Source organism: Coregonus clupeaformis, chromosome 35 (genome assembly GCF_020615455.1).
Source record: "Coregonus clupeaformis isolate EN_2021a chromosome 35, ASM2061545v1, whole genome shotgun sequence".
Taxonomy (NCBI): domain Eukaryota; kingdom Metazoa; phylum Chordata; class Actinopteri; order Salmoniformes; family Salmonidae; genus Coregonus; species Coregonus clupeaformis.
Genome location: NC_059226.1, coordinates 16,349,794 through 16,364,127, shown reverse-complemented (window position 1 = coordinate 16,364,127; position 14,334 = coordinate 16,349,794). Strand labels below are relative to the sequence as shown.

Here is a 14,334-nt window from a genome sequence, read left to right as displayed (position 1 = left end):
TGAACGAAGATCAAAAGGCAATGTGGGCTTCTTCTATTGACGTGGCTTCCTTTGAAGTTAATCATACTGATGGCTGAATGTCACACTACAAGATAAGGGACTGTTGGTGGTAATATTATATAGGTGACATTTTGCCTCAGAAGAACCACAAGAATGGATCCTAAATGTTTGTCTCACATCCAAACTAGGTGCTGTTGGCGTCAGAAGTGGGACCCCGACACACAGTGATGTTACAATCAAGCCTCAGAGCGACAATGACACCAGGCAGAGCATATGAAGAAAGCAGTGACAGATCCCCAAGCTGGATAGACATTGGCATAGCAAGGCATTGAGCAAATACCCATCTCTACCCCAATCCCTTAGTCTCATATGTCCTCCACAATGTTGCTGTCATCCCACAGTAACGGACAAAACCTCTATCACACCCTGGATGTTAAGCCCCTAATGATTGTCGTGTGTTGCGGAAGTGTGGCCGGATGTCCAGGCAGAGGAACCAGAATGGCTTTAGTAGCTAGAAGCATAGGTATGAAGTAAGCTAATAGGAAAATGTGGGATCTTTAGTCATACAAAAACAACCTGTACCCCAGCAACGCAAGTGCTCTCCAGACCGTGGTCTGATCCTGACTGCATCGTGACTTGTGTGTATCTTCAGTCTGATGACGGTCTCTGCCTTGGCATCGACCACATTACTAATGCTAATTAGTGCTAACCTACTAGAACATGGCCTTAAGAAAGAAACCCACACCTCGTCTGAGGCCAATACAGCCAACAGAAAGAGGAACAGAGAGATGACTCAGTTGCAATACAGACAGGAACGCTAGGAGCAACACACACACACACAGAGAGAGCGAGAGAGAGAGAACTGAGTGCTTCTTAAACCAAAACAAATTCAGTTCTGCAATTCTGACCCTGTACCGTAAGTCACAAGGCCGAATGCATTTGAAGTCACAGAAAACCAATGAGTCATTGTTGTACTGTAAACCCAAGTGGCACCGAACCATAAATGTGTTAGTGTCTGTCCAATCACGTATATATTCCTATTGAGTTTCTGAAATTGGTTTACACAGTGAACCGTTACACACATGCCAACTATAAAACACTGAGGCAGCAACTACTGCTATTGAGATTGAGAAACTAACCATGCTTAACTCCTGACCACCTTTTCTAACCCTCCAAGATATATATCTTTTTTAACATCTGGCCCTTATACAAATCCTCAATATATTTCTGTATTTGCACCAATGTTTGTGTAAAATGAGAAAGCACAGAAAGGTGAAAAGGGACATCCCAGCAGCAGAGTAGCATATAGAGAAGAAGAGGGTGACGTGACAAAAGAAATGTAAGCAAGAAAGAGAGGAAAGTACCCAGCAGACTGAGGCTTCGTCTGGGCGGAGGTGGAGGTGTCGGGGGGTGCAGAGAGTTCACCCCTCTACGAGAAATATCCACATCTACCAGGGACACAGTCTCACCTGGAGGGAGAGATCCAGGGACAGAACATTTGAAACAGAGAGAGTGAAAAAAAGAGCAAGAGATCCTATACACTACCGTTCAAAAGTTTGGGGTCACTTAGAAATGTCCTTGTTTTTGAAAGAAAAGCTATTTTGTTGTCCATTAAAATAACATCAAATTGATCAGAAATACAGTGTAGACATTGTTAATGTTGTAAATGGCTATTGAAGTTGGAAATGGCTGATTTTTTATGGAATATCTACATAAGCGTACAGAGGCCCATTATCAGCAACCATCAGTCCTGTGTTCCAATGGCACGTTGTGTTTGCTAATCCAAGTTTATCATTTTAAAAGGCTAATTGATCATTAGAAAACCCTTTTGCAATTATGTTAGCACAGCTGAAAACTGTTGTGCTGATTAAAGAAGCAATAAAACTGGCCTTCTTGAGACTAGTTGAGTATCTGGAGCATCAGCAATTGTGGGTTCGATTACAGGCTCAAAATGGCCAGAAACAAATCACTTTCTTCTGAAACTCGTCAGTCTATTCTTGTTCTGAGAAATTAAGGCTATTCCATGCGAGATATTGCCAAGAAACTGAAGATCTCGTACAACACTGTGTAATACTCCCTTCACAGAACAGCGCAAACTGGCTCTAACCAGAATAGAAAGAGGAGTGGGAGGCCCTGGTGCACAACTGGCAAGAGGACAAATACATTAGTGTCTAGTTTGAGAAACAGACGCCTCACAGGTCCTCAACTGGCAGTTTCATTAAATAGTACCCGCAAAACACCAGTCTCAATGTCAACAGTGATGAGGCGACTCCAGGATGGTGACTTTCTAGGCAGAGTTGCAAAGAAAAAGCCATATCTCAGACTGGCCAATAAAAATAAAAGATTAAGATGGGCAGTCTGTGATATGGCTTTCTTTGCAACTCTGATCAATTCGCCTTTTAAAATGATAAACTTGGATTAGCAAACACAACGTGCCATTGGAACACAGGACTGATAGTTGCTGATAATGGGCCTCTGTGCGCCCATGTAGATATTCCTTTTTTTTTTTTTATCAGCCGTTTCCAGCTACAATAGCCATTTACAACATTAACAATGTCTACACTGTATTTTTGATCAATTTGATGTTATTTTAATGGACAAAAAAATGGCTTTTCTTTCGAAAACAAGGACATTTCTAAGTGACCCCAAACTTTTGAACGGTAGTGTAAGTGTACATGCACATGAGTCGCACATTCTCCATAGTACAAGCACCCATTACCAACCCATATAGATCGACATAAACCTAACGCCACATTCAGAAATAGAAGTGCACAAACACTCAAGTACACACAATTACCGGTGAAGGCAGGACTGAAGGCCACCGGGGAGAAGGCACTTTGGGGCCTGGAGAGCTGGAGTTTGCTGTGGAGAGAGAGAGGGTAAAACATAAGATAAGCCCTTATATAGCCCTAAGCACAAGTTATCAGCTACACTTCAATCCCACACCATTCATTTTGAACCACCTCTCTCAGCCTCATGTCTTTTCAACCCTTCTACTGTATGAGCTACTGTAGCTGGTACAGGAGAAACCAGTGGCCTATTTCTCAAGGGTACACTGCCTCAACACCAAGGACTGAGATCCATCTCTGCCACCCACCCCTCTGGGATGTAGTGGGTCAGATGCTGCCCTCTGGCTAGTTGACCTGACCAGCCATGATCTACCAGACTGCCCTCAAAATCGGCTTGTTTCTTTTTTAAGCAGGGTCACTTACACTGACCCTGTGAAGTCAGCAGCCACCGAAGCAAAATTATAATTGAGAGAACTAGGGAGAACAGCGTTTGAGTGTTGTTGTCTATTCAAACAGACTTGATTGGTTAAAAATGAAGTCAGTTGAGCCTTCTTGATGGTTTTGCATTTCAGCCATCTTTGTCATTATTTGAGCATCAGCATTGGACTTATTTGATTAAAAAAATAAATAGCCTATTTTCTGAAGCAAGAAGACATGCTTAAGAATTATGCTATTAAACTGATATGAAGAAGCACTATGAGCTCCTCTGATGACATGATCCTTTGTTGATTATAGCATTTCTGTGCCGTAACTTCTTGTTTGGATAGCCCTCCTTAGCTTAACTCTTCCCCCTAAAACAAAGCACCACCGCCACAGTCTTTCACATTTGGGGATTTTTTGGGAAGCTTCTGGAAGGCCTAGCTGGGTGATAGCTGTGCCTTGCTGGCTGCCAGATTCCTTTGCTCTGTGCAGCGGGGGCCTGCTTGTGTGTGTGTGAGAGAGAGAGACAGTGCTAGTGGGGAATACCCAGCATGCCACTTGAGCTAAGCCTGACGCACAGCGGGGTAAACAGCAGCTGATACCCACCCCCCGCCACCTACAAACTCCTTCCCACAATCACACCTCCCTCCCCACACCCTTTCCCTCGCTTAAAAGAGGAGCCATGTTCGCCGAAAGCAGGGAGAGAGGAAACTGCCTGGAGTAGAACACTGGTTTCCCATCATGTTCAGTGTTCAGCAACGGCACATCTCAGGTTTGAGCATACTGAATCAAAGGAAACATGAGAACACAGTTGAGACTATAGCAACTAGGGAGAACAGTGCTCAGACAGACAGACATGATGATAACTGGCTGGGTTAGATCATGAACCTGGCCTAGATTTGACTACAGCAAGCCAGCCAGCCAGCCAGCGTTTGAATGGTCAAATAAGATGCCAGTTGTCCCGACATTAAAAAACTAAAATATATAAAAACAAAACATGACAGAAATTAGATATGCACGAGATTTACATTTACATTTTAGTCATTTAGCAGACGCTCTTATCCAGAGCGACTTACAGTTAGTGAGTGCATACATTTTTCATACTGCCCCCCCGTGGGAAACGAACGCACAAGCTCTACCAACTGAGCTACAGGGGACCTAGTTTACATACACTTAGGTTGGAGTCATTAAAACTCATTTTTCAACAACTCCACAAATGTCTTGTTAACAAATCGTTTTGGCAAGTCGGTTAGGACATCTACTTTGTGCATGACACAAGTAATTTTTCCAATAAATTGTTTATAGACAGATTATTTCAATGTATCACAATTCCAGTGGGTCAGAAGTTTACATACACTAAGTTGACTGTGCTTTTAAACAGCTTGGAAAATTCCAGAAAAGGATGTCATGGCTTTAGAAGCTTCTGATAGGCTAATTGACATCATTTGTCAATTGGAGGTGTACCTGTGGATGTATTTCAAGGCCTACCTTCAAACTCAGTGCGAATATCAAAATAAATCAGCCAAGACCTCAGAAAAAGAATTGTAGACATCCACAAGTCTGGTTCATCCTTGGGAGCAATTTCCAAACGCCTGAAGGTACCACGTTCATCTGTACAAACAATAGTACGCAAGTATAAACACCATGGGACCACGCAGCCGTCATACTGCTCAGGAAGGAGACACGTTCTGTCTCCTAGAGATGAATGTACTTTGGTGCGAAAAGTGCAAATCAATCCCAGAACAACAGCAAAGGACGTTGTGAAGATGCTGGAGGAAACAGGTACAAAATAATCTACAGTGAGGGAAAAAAGTATTTGATCCCCTGCTGATTTTGTACGTTTGCCCACTGACAAAGAAATGATCAGTCTATAATTCTAATGGTAGGTTTATTTGAACAGTGAGAGACAGAAAAACAACAAAAAAATCAAGAAAAACACGTCTAAAATGTTATAAGTTGATTTGCATTTTAATGAGGGAAATAAGTATTTGACCCCTCTGCAAAACATTACTTATTACTTGGTGGCAAAACAAAACCCTTGTTGGCAATCACAGAGGTCAGACGTTTCTTGAAGTTGGCCACCAGGTTTGCACACATCTCAGGAGGGATTTTGTCCCACTCCTCTTTGCAGATCTTCTCCAAGTCATTAAGGTTTTGAGGCTGACGTTTGGCAACTCGAACATTCAGCTCCCTCCACAGATTTTCTATGGGATTAAGGTCTGGAGACTGGCTAGACTACTCCAGGACCTTAATGTGCTTCTTCTTGAGCCACTCATTTGTTGCCTTGGCCGTGTGTTTTCGGTCATTGTCATGCTGGAATATCCATCCACGACCCATTTTCAATGCCCTGGCTGAGGGAAGTAGGTTCTCACCCAAGATTTGACGGTACATGGCCCCGTCCATCGTCCCTTTCATGCGGTGAAGTGGTCCTGTCCCTTTAGCAGAAAAACACCCCCAACGCATAATGTTTCCACCTCCATGTTTGACGGTGGGGATGGTGTTCTTGGGGTCATAGGCAGCATTCCTCCTCCTCCAAACACGGCGAGTTGAGTTGATGCCAAAGAGCTCCATTTTGGTCTCATCTGACCACAACACTTCCACCCAGTTCTCCTCTGAATCATTCAGATGTTCATTGGCAAACTTCAGACGGGCCTGTGTATGTGCTTTCTTGAGCAGGGGGACCTTGCGGGCGCTGCAGGATTTCAGTCCTTCACGGCGTAGTGTGTTACCAATTGTTTTCTTGTTGACTATGGTTCCAGATGCCTTGAGATCATTGACAAGATCCTCCAGTGTAGTTCTGGGCTGATTCCTCACCGTTCTCATGATCATTGCAACTCCACAAGGTGAGATCTTGCATGGAGCCCCAGGCCGAGGGAGATTGACAGTTCTTTTGTGTTTCTTCCATTTGCGAATAATCGCACCAACTGTTGTCACCTTCTCACCAAGCTGCTTGGCGATGGTCTTGTAGCCCATTCCAGCCTTGTGTAGGTCTACAATCTTGTCCCTGACATCCTTGGAGAGCTCTTTGGTCATGGTGGAGAGTTTGGAATCTGATTGATTGATTGCTTCTGTGGACAGGTGTCTTTTATACAGGTAACAAGCTGAGATTAGGAGCACTCCCTTTAAGAGTGTGCTCCTAATCTCAGCTCGTTAGCTGTATAAAAAGACACCTGGGAGCCAGAAATCTTTCTGATTGAGAGGGGGTCAAATACTTATTTCCCTTGCAAATGCAAATCAATGTATAACATTTTTGACATGCGTTTTTCTGGATTTTGTTGTTGTTATTCTGTCTCTCACTGTTCAAATAAACCTACCATTAAAATTATAGACTGATCATTTCTTTGTCAGTGGGCAAACGTACAAAATCAGCAGGGGATCAAATAATTTTTTCCCTCACTGTATATCCACAGTAAAACGAGTCCTATATCGACATAACCTGAAAGGCCGCTCAGCAAGGAAGAAGCCACAGCACCAAAACTGCCATAAAAAAGCCAGACTACGGTTTGCAACTGCACATGGGGACAAAGATCGTACTTTTTGGAGAAATGTCCTCTGGTCTGATGAAACAAAAATATAACGGTTTGGCCATAATGACCATCGTTATGTTTGGAGGAAAAAGGGGGGACTTGCAAGCCGAAGAACACCATCTCAACCGTGAAGCACAAGGGTGGCAGCATCATGCTGTGGGGGTGCTTTGCTGCAGGAAGGACTGGTGCACTTCACAAAATAGATGGCATCATGAGGAAGGAAAATTATGTGGATATATTGAAGCAACATCTCAAGACATCAGTCAGGAAGTTAAAGCTTGGTCGCAAATGGGTCTTCCAAATGGACAATGACCCCAACCATACTTCCAAAATTGTGGCAAAATGGCTTAAGGACAACAAAGTCAAGGTATTGGAGTGGCCATCACAAAGCCCTGACCTCAATCCTATAGAACATTTGTGGGCAGAACTGAAAAAGTGTGTGCGAGCAAGGAGGCCTACAAACCTGACTCAGTTACACCAGCTCTGTCAGGAGGAATGGGCCAAAATTCACCCAACTTATTGTGGGAGCTTGTGGAAGGCTACCCGACACGTTTGACCCAAGTTAAACAATTTAAAGGCAATGCTACCAAATACTAATTGAGTGTATGTAAACTTCTGACCCACTGGGAATGTGATTAAAGAAATAAAAGCTGAAATAAATCACTCTACTATTATTCTGACATTTTCACATTCTTAAAATAAAGTGATGATCCTAACTGACCTAAAACAGGGCATTTTTACTAGGATTAAATGTCAGGAATTGTGAAAAACTGAGTTTAAATCCATTTGGCTAAGGTGTATGTAAACTTCCGACTTCAACTGTAGATAGACATGGCATCATTGTATCTGTCCCATTGTGGTGTCTGTGAGAGCACGGGCAGCGCCATTTAGGCATTTTGAAATAGTCCATTTTCTTCTTCTACTACTTCTATAAGGGGCCAGGGTTCTGGTCTAGAAGCAAGGTTTCGACTGCTCCTACAGTTTTGCTTCGGTACGGCAGTTTAACTGACGCCAGGCCCAGAAAGACAATAGAGAAGTCATATCTGAAAATTCCTAATAAGAAACTTTGGTCATCACCTTTGTGCACAAAACATCCATTGAATTATTAAAATAATAATCGCTGAGGCTGATTATGTTTTTTTTTCGATCACACACACAGCCGAACATATTAACATTTTATATTCATCCAATGTCTGCCATGTTTTTGGATGACGTCGTTGCTGCTCTCTGTGTGCACTGAGTGCTAGTGCGCATGTGAACCGGATATAGACAGTCCATAAATCGGCGTATGCGAACAACGGTCAAACATATTGGACACAGTCTCCAGTTCTTATTATACCTCAGTGGTTGGCAAACATACTGATAAGGTGCACACTTTGAACAGGTATAAAGCCAAGGTTGGCAATTTACTGCCACCTGCATTTATGGAATGTTTCCTCATGAGTATAATTCATTATCTGATCCCTCCTGATGACCTGGATGGAATTATGTGATCCTTTCTTAACCCATAGGAAGTCCCACCCAGTTGATTACTTCAAAATGCTGAAAGTCCTCAATGGCGCTGCCCATGTTAAAATGAGCTTTCGGGCACTAGAGTCCTCTATCTATCTCTATGGCATCACATCCATGATGCATTGTGGGTAAATTGTGACGACTAACCTATAAATAATAAGTAGGCCTTGCTAGTTTTATTTATGATGCAAGGTTATTTGTAGATCCGTTTTTCAGCTGTTGCATGGCACTGTCGAACAAGCCCAGTTTCTATCCCAAGGAATTTAGCTACACCTGCAATAACATCTGCTAAACACGTATGTGACAAATAACATTTGATTTGATTTGATATGGCACCCCATTCCCTATAGCGCACTACTTTTGACAAGGGCCCATACCATCTTAAGAGCACAGGGATGGGGGGAGGGTCAGAATGCACCCTGCCATAAAGAGAAACATTGAGCATGAATCATGTCTAAACAAAACTAAGGGCTTTTGAACCCTGAGGAAATCAAACAGGTCTCACAATAAAAAATAATAGCTAGCTATGCACTGTCACCCTGAGGTTGTCTAGCTTATAATACAGTATGATACTGTGTGAATATTGTAGGCTACACATGCAACAAGCCACATATGATATAAATCAAAGTGCACATATCAAAATTGGTCAAAGCCACATATGCCACAAACTGAACAAAAAAACATCCTAGCTAGCTAGCTAACAAAGCTGTTGTTGATTGACCCGAGTTCATGAGCACACATAACGTTAGCTAGCTAGTTAAAACTTCAAGAGATGTGTGACTACTATTAGCAGAGATGTTAGAAGAGGAAAGTGCTAGTGTATGCATTTCAGAAGAACTAGGTTTGGTGATACTAGTATTTTGGGCTTTTAGCCTTTTTAATGTAGCCTAGCCCTTATACACCTTGAAAATTCCAGACATTAACATTTCTCAAAGGACATGTTGAATGAATGCACATACTCTACTGGCAGTTGGTCTAACATCCGTGGGCTGAACTCATTAAAACTAGCTCCAACTGTTTCCCCTGACTTTTGACAACATAAAGCAAAACAATGCTCTGAGGGCATCTACAAAATGAAAAAGGCTATACTACGCTCATGTCCTTGCTATGGCCAGCTGCTTGCTTTGCTTTCAAAAGGTACAGCAACATACTGTATTCATGACAGATTTGTTAGGCCAAATTTACACGGCGAATGAAGTGAACCACATGTCTAAGGTGGCAATTGGCAACCAAATGGGCATAGTTATACTGCGGTGGATTCCTGCCAAAGCTGTAGCCTATAAACCAACATGGGCCACTCTCTGGGATTAGATATATTAGGCAAAATCTTACCAAGATCCCTCGGACACAAACAAAAGCCTCCAACAGCATGAGGATGAAAACAAGGCATTAGTATGGCATGAGTGACGGTGTGGCAAGCCCAGAAGATGCCCCCAGAGGCTTCTGTTGATGACCAAATGGAGTGGATAGCCTAGGCTACATACACTAAGAAGTGGTGAGGTAGCCTTTGCCTGCTGCTTCTGTCTGTTTGTGCTTTTAATCAACTTGTCTCTATGTTTGTTCATTGTCATGATGCCAGACTGTATGGCCTTGGCTTGACAACGGTAGGAAATGTTGCTTCAGCACACACAGTATAGAACCAGGATGGTGCCGAGGTAGGCCAAATAATACAAGGAGGTGAAATGCAACATGCGCTGTATTTTGTATATATATCTCAGTAACTATGGAGCATGATGTCAAGGCTACATCATAGCAGGTGTCTACAGGTAACTGCCCTAAACTACATTTATCTGTGAACAAACACACAACTATGGCAACATTGGTTGACATTTCGAATCTTCATTGAATTGGGAGCTTAGGACATGATGAAACCATCATGCCTAATGTAGATACTAGGCCTACAGTGGATTAAGTTAGTAATCAAAGTCAAATGATTTGGAGTCATCACCCTCTCAAATGTTACTGTACTCAGTGGTGGGAAAAGTACCAAATTGCCATACTTGAGTAAAAGTAAAGATATTTAATAGAAAATGACTCATGTAAAAGTGAAAGTCACCCAGTAAAATACTATTTGAGTAAAAGTCTAAAAGTATTTGATTTTAAATATACTTAAGTATCAAAAGTAAAAGTATAAATCATTCCAAAATACTTATATTAGGCAAACCAGATGGCACATTTTTTTTTTTTTTTAAGGATAGTGAGAGGCACACTCCAACATAATTGACAAATGAAGCATTTGTGTTTAGTGAGTCCACCAGATCAGAGGCAGTAGGGATCACCTGGGATGTTCTCTTGATAAGTGCGTGAATAGGATCATTTTCCTGTCCTGTTAAGCATTCAAAATGTAACGAGTACTTTTGGGTGTCAGGGAAAATGTATGGAGTAAAAAGTACATTATTTTCTTTAGGAATGTAGTGGAATAAAAGTAAAAGTTGTCAAAAATATAAATAGTAAAGTACAGATACCCCCAAAAACTACTTAAGTAGTACTTTAAAGTATTTTTACTTAAGTACTTTACACCACTGACTGTACTGTAGCATATGGTCTACTCAATAGGCCCAAGTTCCAGCATGGTTCTTTAAGAACATGATAAGTTAATCACCTTTCTTGTCCTGTTTTAAAAGTTTATTATAAAACAGCTGAATAAGAGGAGTAACTTGTGATTTTGTTGACGAGGTGAGCTAAGAGCTCCCATATCTAAATGTTTGTCTCTCACAGGGAAAATTCCACTAACCCCTAGTCTACCTTCAGTGCCTTTAGCACTATAATCATCATTCATTTGGTTACCAATAGCTTAACTTCTATAATAATAACTCTACTACGCCCACATTGTTTTAGTGCCTCTAGCGCTACAATAATCCCTTGTTAGCTTACCTTCTAATAACAGTATAATGATAACTGTACTAGGCCAACACTAGCTGAGACAGCAGAGCTGTCCCGTACCCTCAGCCTTACCACCCTGTCCTCTCCCAGTCTCCTCAGCTAGACCAACACTATTTGAGACCCAGTCAGAGCTGTCCCCTTCCCTCTCCTTAACCTCACCTCCCTGTGTCCTGGTCTGTATTGGTGGATCCGGAGCCCCACACATCCATCAGGCTGCCCCCAGAGGAGGTGGAGGAGGCCAGCGAGGGCCTCTTGTCCAGTAGATGACTGGAGCCGCTGCTGCTCTTGGTCCGGAATAGTTTGCTCAGACGGATCTTCAGAGAGCCTTTCCTGGACTTCCCTCTGGTCGTCTTCTCGCCCCCTGCCGCTCCCTCTACTACTAAGGGTGAGGCAGCTCGCAACATCACCCCTAACTTCGGCGTGGTGGCCCTGCTTTGGGGCTGGGACTGGGAGGTTTGGCTGGGGGGGTCCTTTGAAGGTAAGGTGCCAGAAAGGGTGGCGGAGGCTTCCACTGCCTGCTGTCTCGTGATGTTAGAGGAGGCCAGAGACAGGGAAGATGATGTTAAGGCTGCAGCAGAGCCCAGGGTATCCAAAGGGGAGGGACACACCTGGGGGTCACAATTACAGGCCTCCCCGGCCAGCCTGTGTACCTGCCTCATTAGCCCTGTGAGGGAACCGCTGGAGAAAGCCCCCTGCCCGTCCTGCCCCGTTTCCATCTCGCCCTCCTGCCTGGGGGCACCACCTTTAAACTCCTCCCCGCCCATCCCCAGCTCCCCCACTTCCTCTGAGCCCAGGCCCTCCAGCACCAGGAGGGCGTCACTTGTCTCACTAGGGTCCTCTCCGGGGCCCATGCCCACCGTTGCCGAAGCCAGGATGCTTTGACAGGAACAGCGAGGCATCTCTCCTCCCTCCTTCAGCAGCATCTCCGAGGCCTGGCCCAGCTCCCCCAGCCTCCGGGCCAGGTTGAGCACAGTGTCATCCAGGTGGTGGTGGTAGTTTGTGTCCCCCGTTGAACAGGTCTTCCTGGGGTCCAGGATGCCAAAGCGGAGGGACTTGTCCAGGAGCGGAGGCCAGTCCATGGCGTCAGTGACCAGGCGGTGCTGGTGGCAGAGGCCATCTCCCTCTCCAGCCAGGTCACCGGCATCTGCGACCACCTTGGACAGCTTCATGATGGGGTGCCACTGAAGCCTCTGGTGTTGCACATCCATGTTGTTGTCACTGGTCATCATGACACAGGCAGAACTGGCTTCCTGTTTCTCAGCCTCACTTACCTGGAAGCCAGGAGGTTGCTCGAGACCGCATTCCAAAATACCGTCGCTTGTCCTAAGGAGGTTCTGAAACACCATGAGCTGAGCCCGCGAACCTCTGCCCGCGCCATGAGGAAAATCGAAGCGCTGAGCCACGGCAAATCCGGGTGGTTGAGGCGCGTCAGACGCTGAGGGTCGAGTCAGCATAAAGCCGCTGTCAAAGTCTCCCGTCCTGCTCTCGACCTGTGAACTATAGTGCGGGGAGGGATTGCTCGGAATCGCCGGGCCTGCTGTGGGGTTGTTAGGATCAAATTCAAACCCATTGTTGATATTGTTGCCATGATTACCCAAGACAGCTTTCCCGAATCCGGAAACCACTCCACCGCCCGACGTCAAATTCTCCTCGTCCAATCGGTCATATTCAGCCGCAGAAACCAAGCGCATCAAGACAAAATCAGGAGACATATCTTGCGCGTTATTCATTATTACTCCTCAATTCGGAACAAGAGGCGCCGCGTACCGTCTATGTTCTTACATAACATTAAGAAAAATAAATAGCACGGTTGCTGACTGCAAACACATCATTCTACATACACGACAGTCATTTAAAGTTCCATATTCCTCGTGGGAAAAAATCTGATAAATGTATGCGAATAAACAAAAACACATCTAAAACGTTCCGTCAGTATTGCTGACGCCGATTCCCTCTTCGTAGACAACATGGATGTAATGGGTGGCTCGCGCACTAGGGCTCGAGGGGCGGCTGCGCAGAGGCAACATCAATAATCTGCTTCTTCTGGTAATAAAGGAGGCCCATACCCATATAAAAACTCCTCGCTTGGAGAGCGAAAAAAAACGATAAGCCGCCACCTGCTGGAAAATACAGATTTTGGGCCCATTTATGCATCGAAGTTAGGGATAACTGGGCCCAAAATATGTCTTCTCCAGCAGGTGGCGTGTTTGTTTTTTTGCTCACCAAGCGAGGGGTTTTTGTATGGAGGTTAATGAGTGTCGAATTTGGTCAACCAAAAATGTAATGGCTGATTTGCTACGTGAGGCTTATTTGTTCGAATAGAAGTTTCCTAATGCTTAGGTTGTTACGAGCGTGCGGATATAAGTAGGACACGTGACATCCCGGCAACTTTGAGAAAAAAACACTTTATATCAGAGTTGTGCCTGTTGTTGACGCGCGTATCTGCCCTCTCATTGGCTAGAATGGTCCCACCTGATCTTGCGTCCTCTGCCTTTTCATTGTTAGAACGGCCACTTGAGTATCTGGTCAATATAATAGATCATCTGTCTCTGCCCGTTGCTCTGCCCATGCCCTGAACGCTTCCTGAAGTAGAAAGGACCCCAAAAGCCCCTAGATTCTGCTTCTCTCACACATAAACCCCACCCTCCTCCTTGACTGCTCTCTCTCCTTCTTAGGAAAAAAAAACACTATTTCAAGATGGAATGTTAACGTGGTTATTTTCATATAATTTGTACTGAGCCTGTTCTTTGTGACCGTGGCCCTCGAGCCTTTTAGGTGACCGTGTACAACATCATCAGTTGCTGCTCTGCTCATCCCAGATTCAAGTGTTGCCAACTCCTCAGTAAGGAAAGTAGCTATTGGCTGTCCTAAAAGTCGCTAGAAGTCGCTAAATGGCGTCATCACCTAATTTGCATAATTGGCCATGTGCATGTAATTGCGATGGATGCTGTAGGAGAGAGGAATAATGTCGTGGGAGAGACAAAAAGTGAGTAAAAAACACCCTACATTTACATCCCGCCCTGAATGTAAACCAGGGCGGGATCAGCCAGCGGCGGCTTCATTTGCAGTCTGGACGCGGAGGGGTGAACATCTCCTGCTGACTGCAGCTGGGAGGGGCTGCTGCTCGAGGACTGGGACGCCTGTGAGTGCTTTGGGACGGGGGTAACAAAGCACCCGCTGCTCGTTGAGAAGAGTAAGAACGA

The 14,334-nt window shown here is 44.4% G+C and overlaps 1 protein-coding gene across 7 annotated transcripts in view; it reads right to left on the bottom strand.

The window, feature by feature from the left end:
• The window catches only part of LOC121569638 (suppressor of cytokine signaling 7), a 30,540-nt gene extending 17,285 nt beyond the window's left edge, over nt 1–13,255 (bottom strand). Inside the window, exons 1-3 of one of the 7 annotated variants that reach the window (XM_041880762.2) lie at nt 11,291–13,255; nt 2,792–2,862; nt 1,365–1,469 (exon numbers count right to left, since the gene is read on the bottom strand). In XM_041880762.2, the coding sequence (XP_041736696.2) occupies nt 1,365–1,469; nt 2,792–2,862; nt 11,291–12,861 (1,747 nt within the window). In that variant the 5' untranslated portion in view covers nt 12,862–13,255. The remainder of the gene's footprint in view (nt 1–1,364; nt 1,470–2,791; nt 2,863–11,290) is intronic. The other 6 variants (XM_041880763.2, XM_041880767.2, XM_041880768.2 and 3 more) reach the window with 6 other exon arrangements.
• Nucleotides 13,256–14,334: the final 1,079 nt, after the last annotated feature.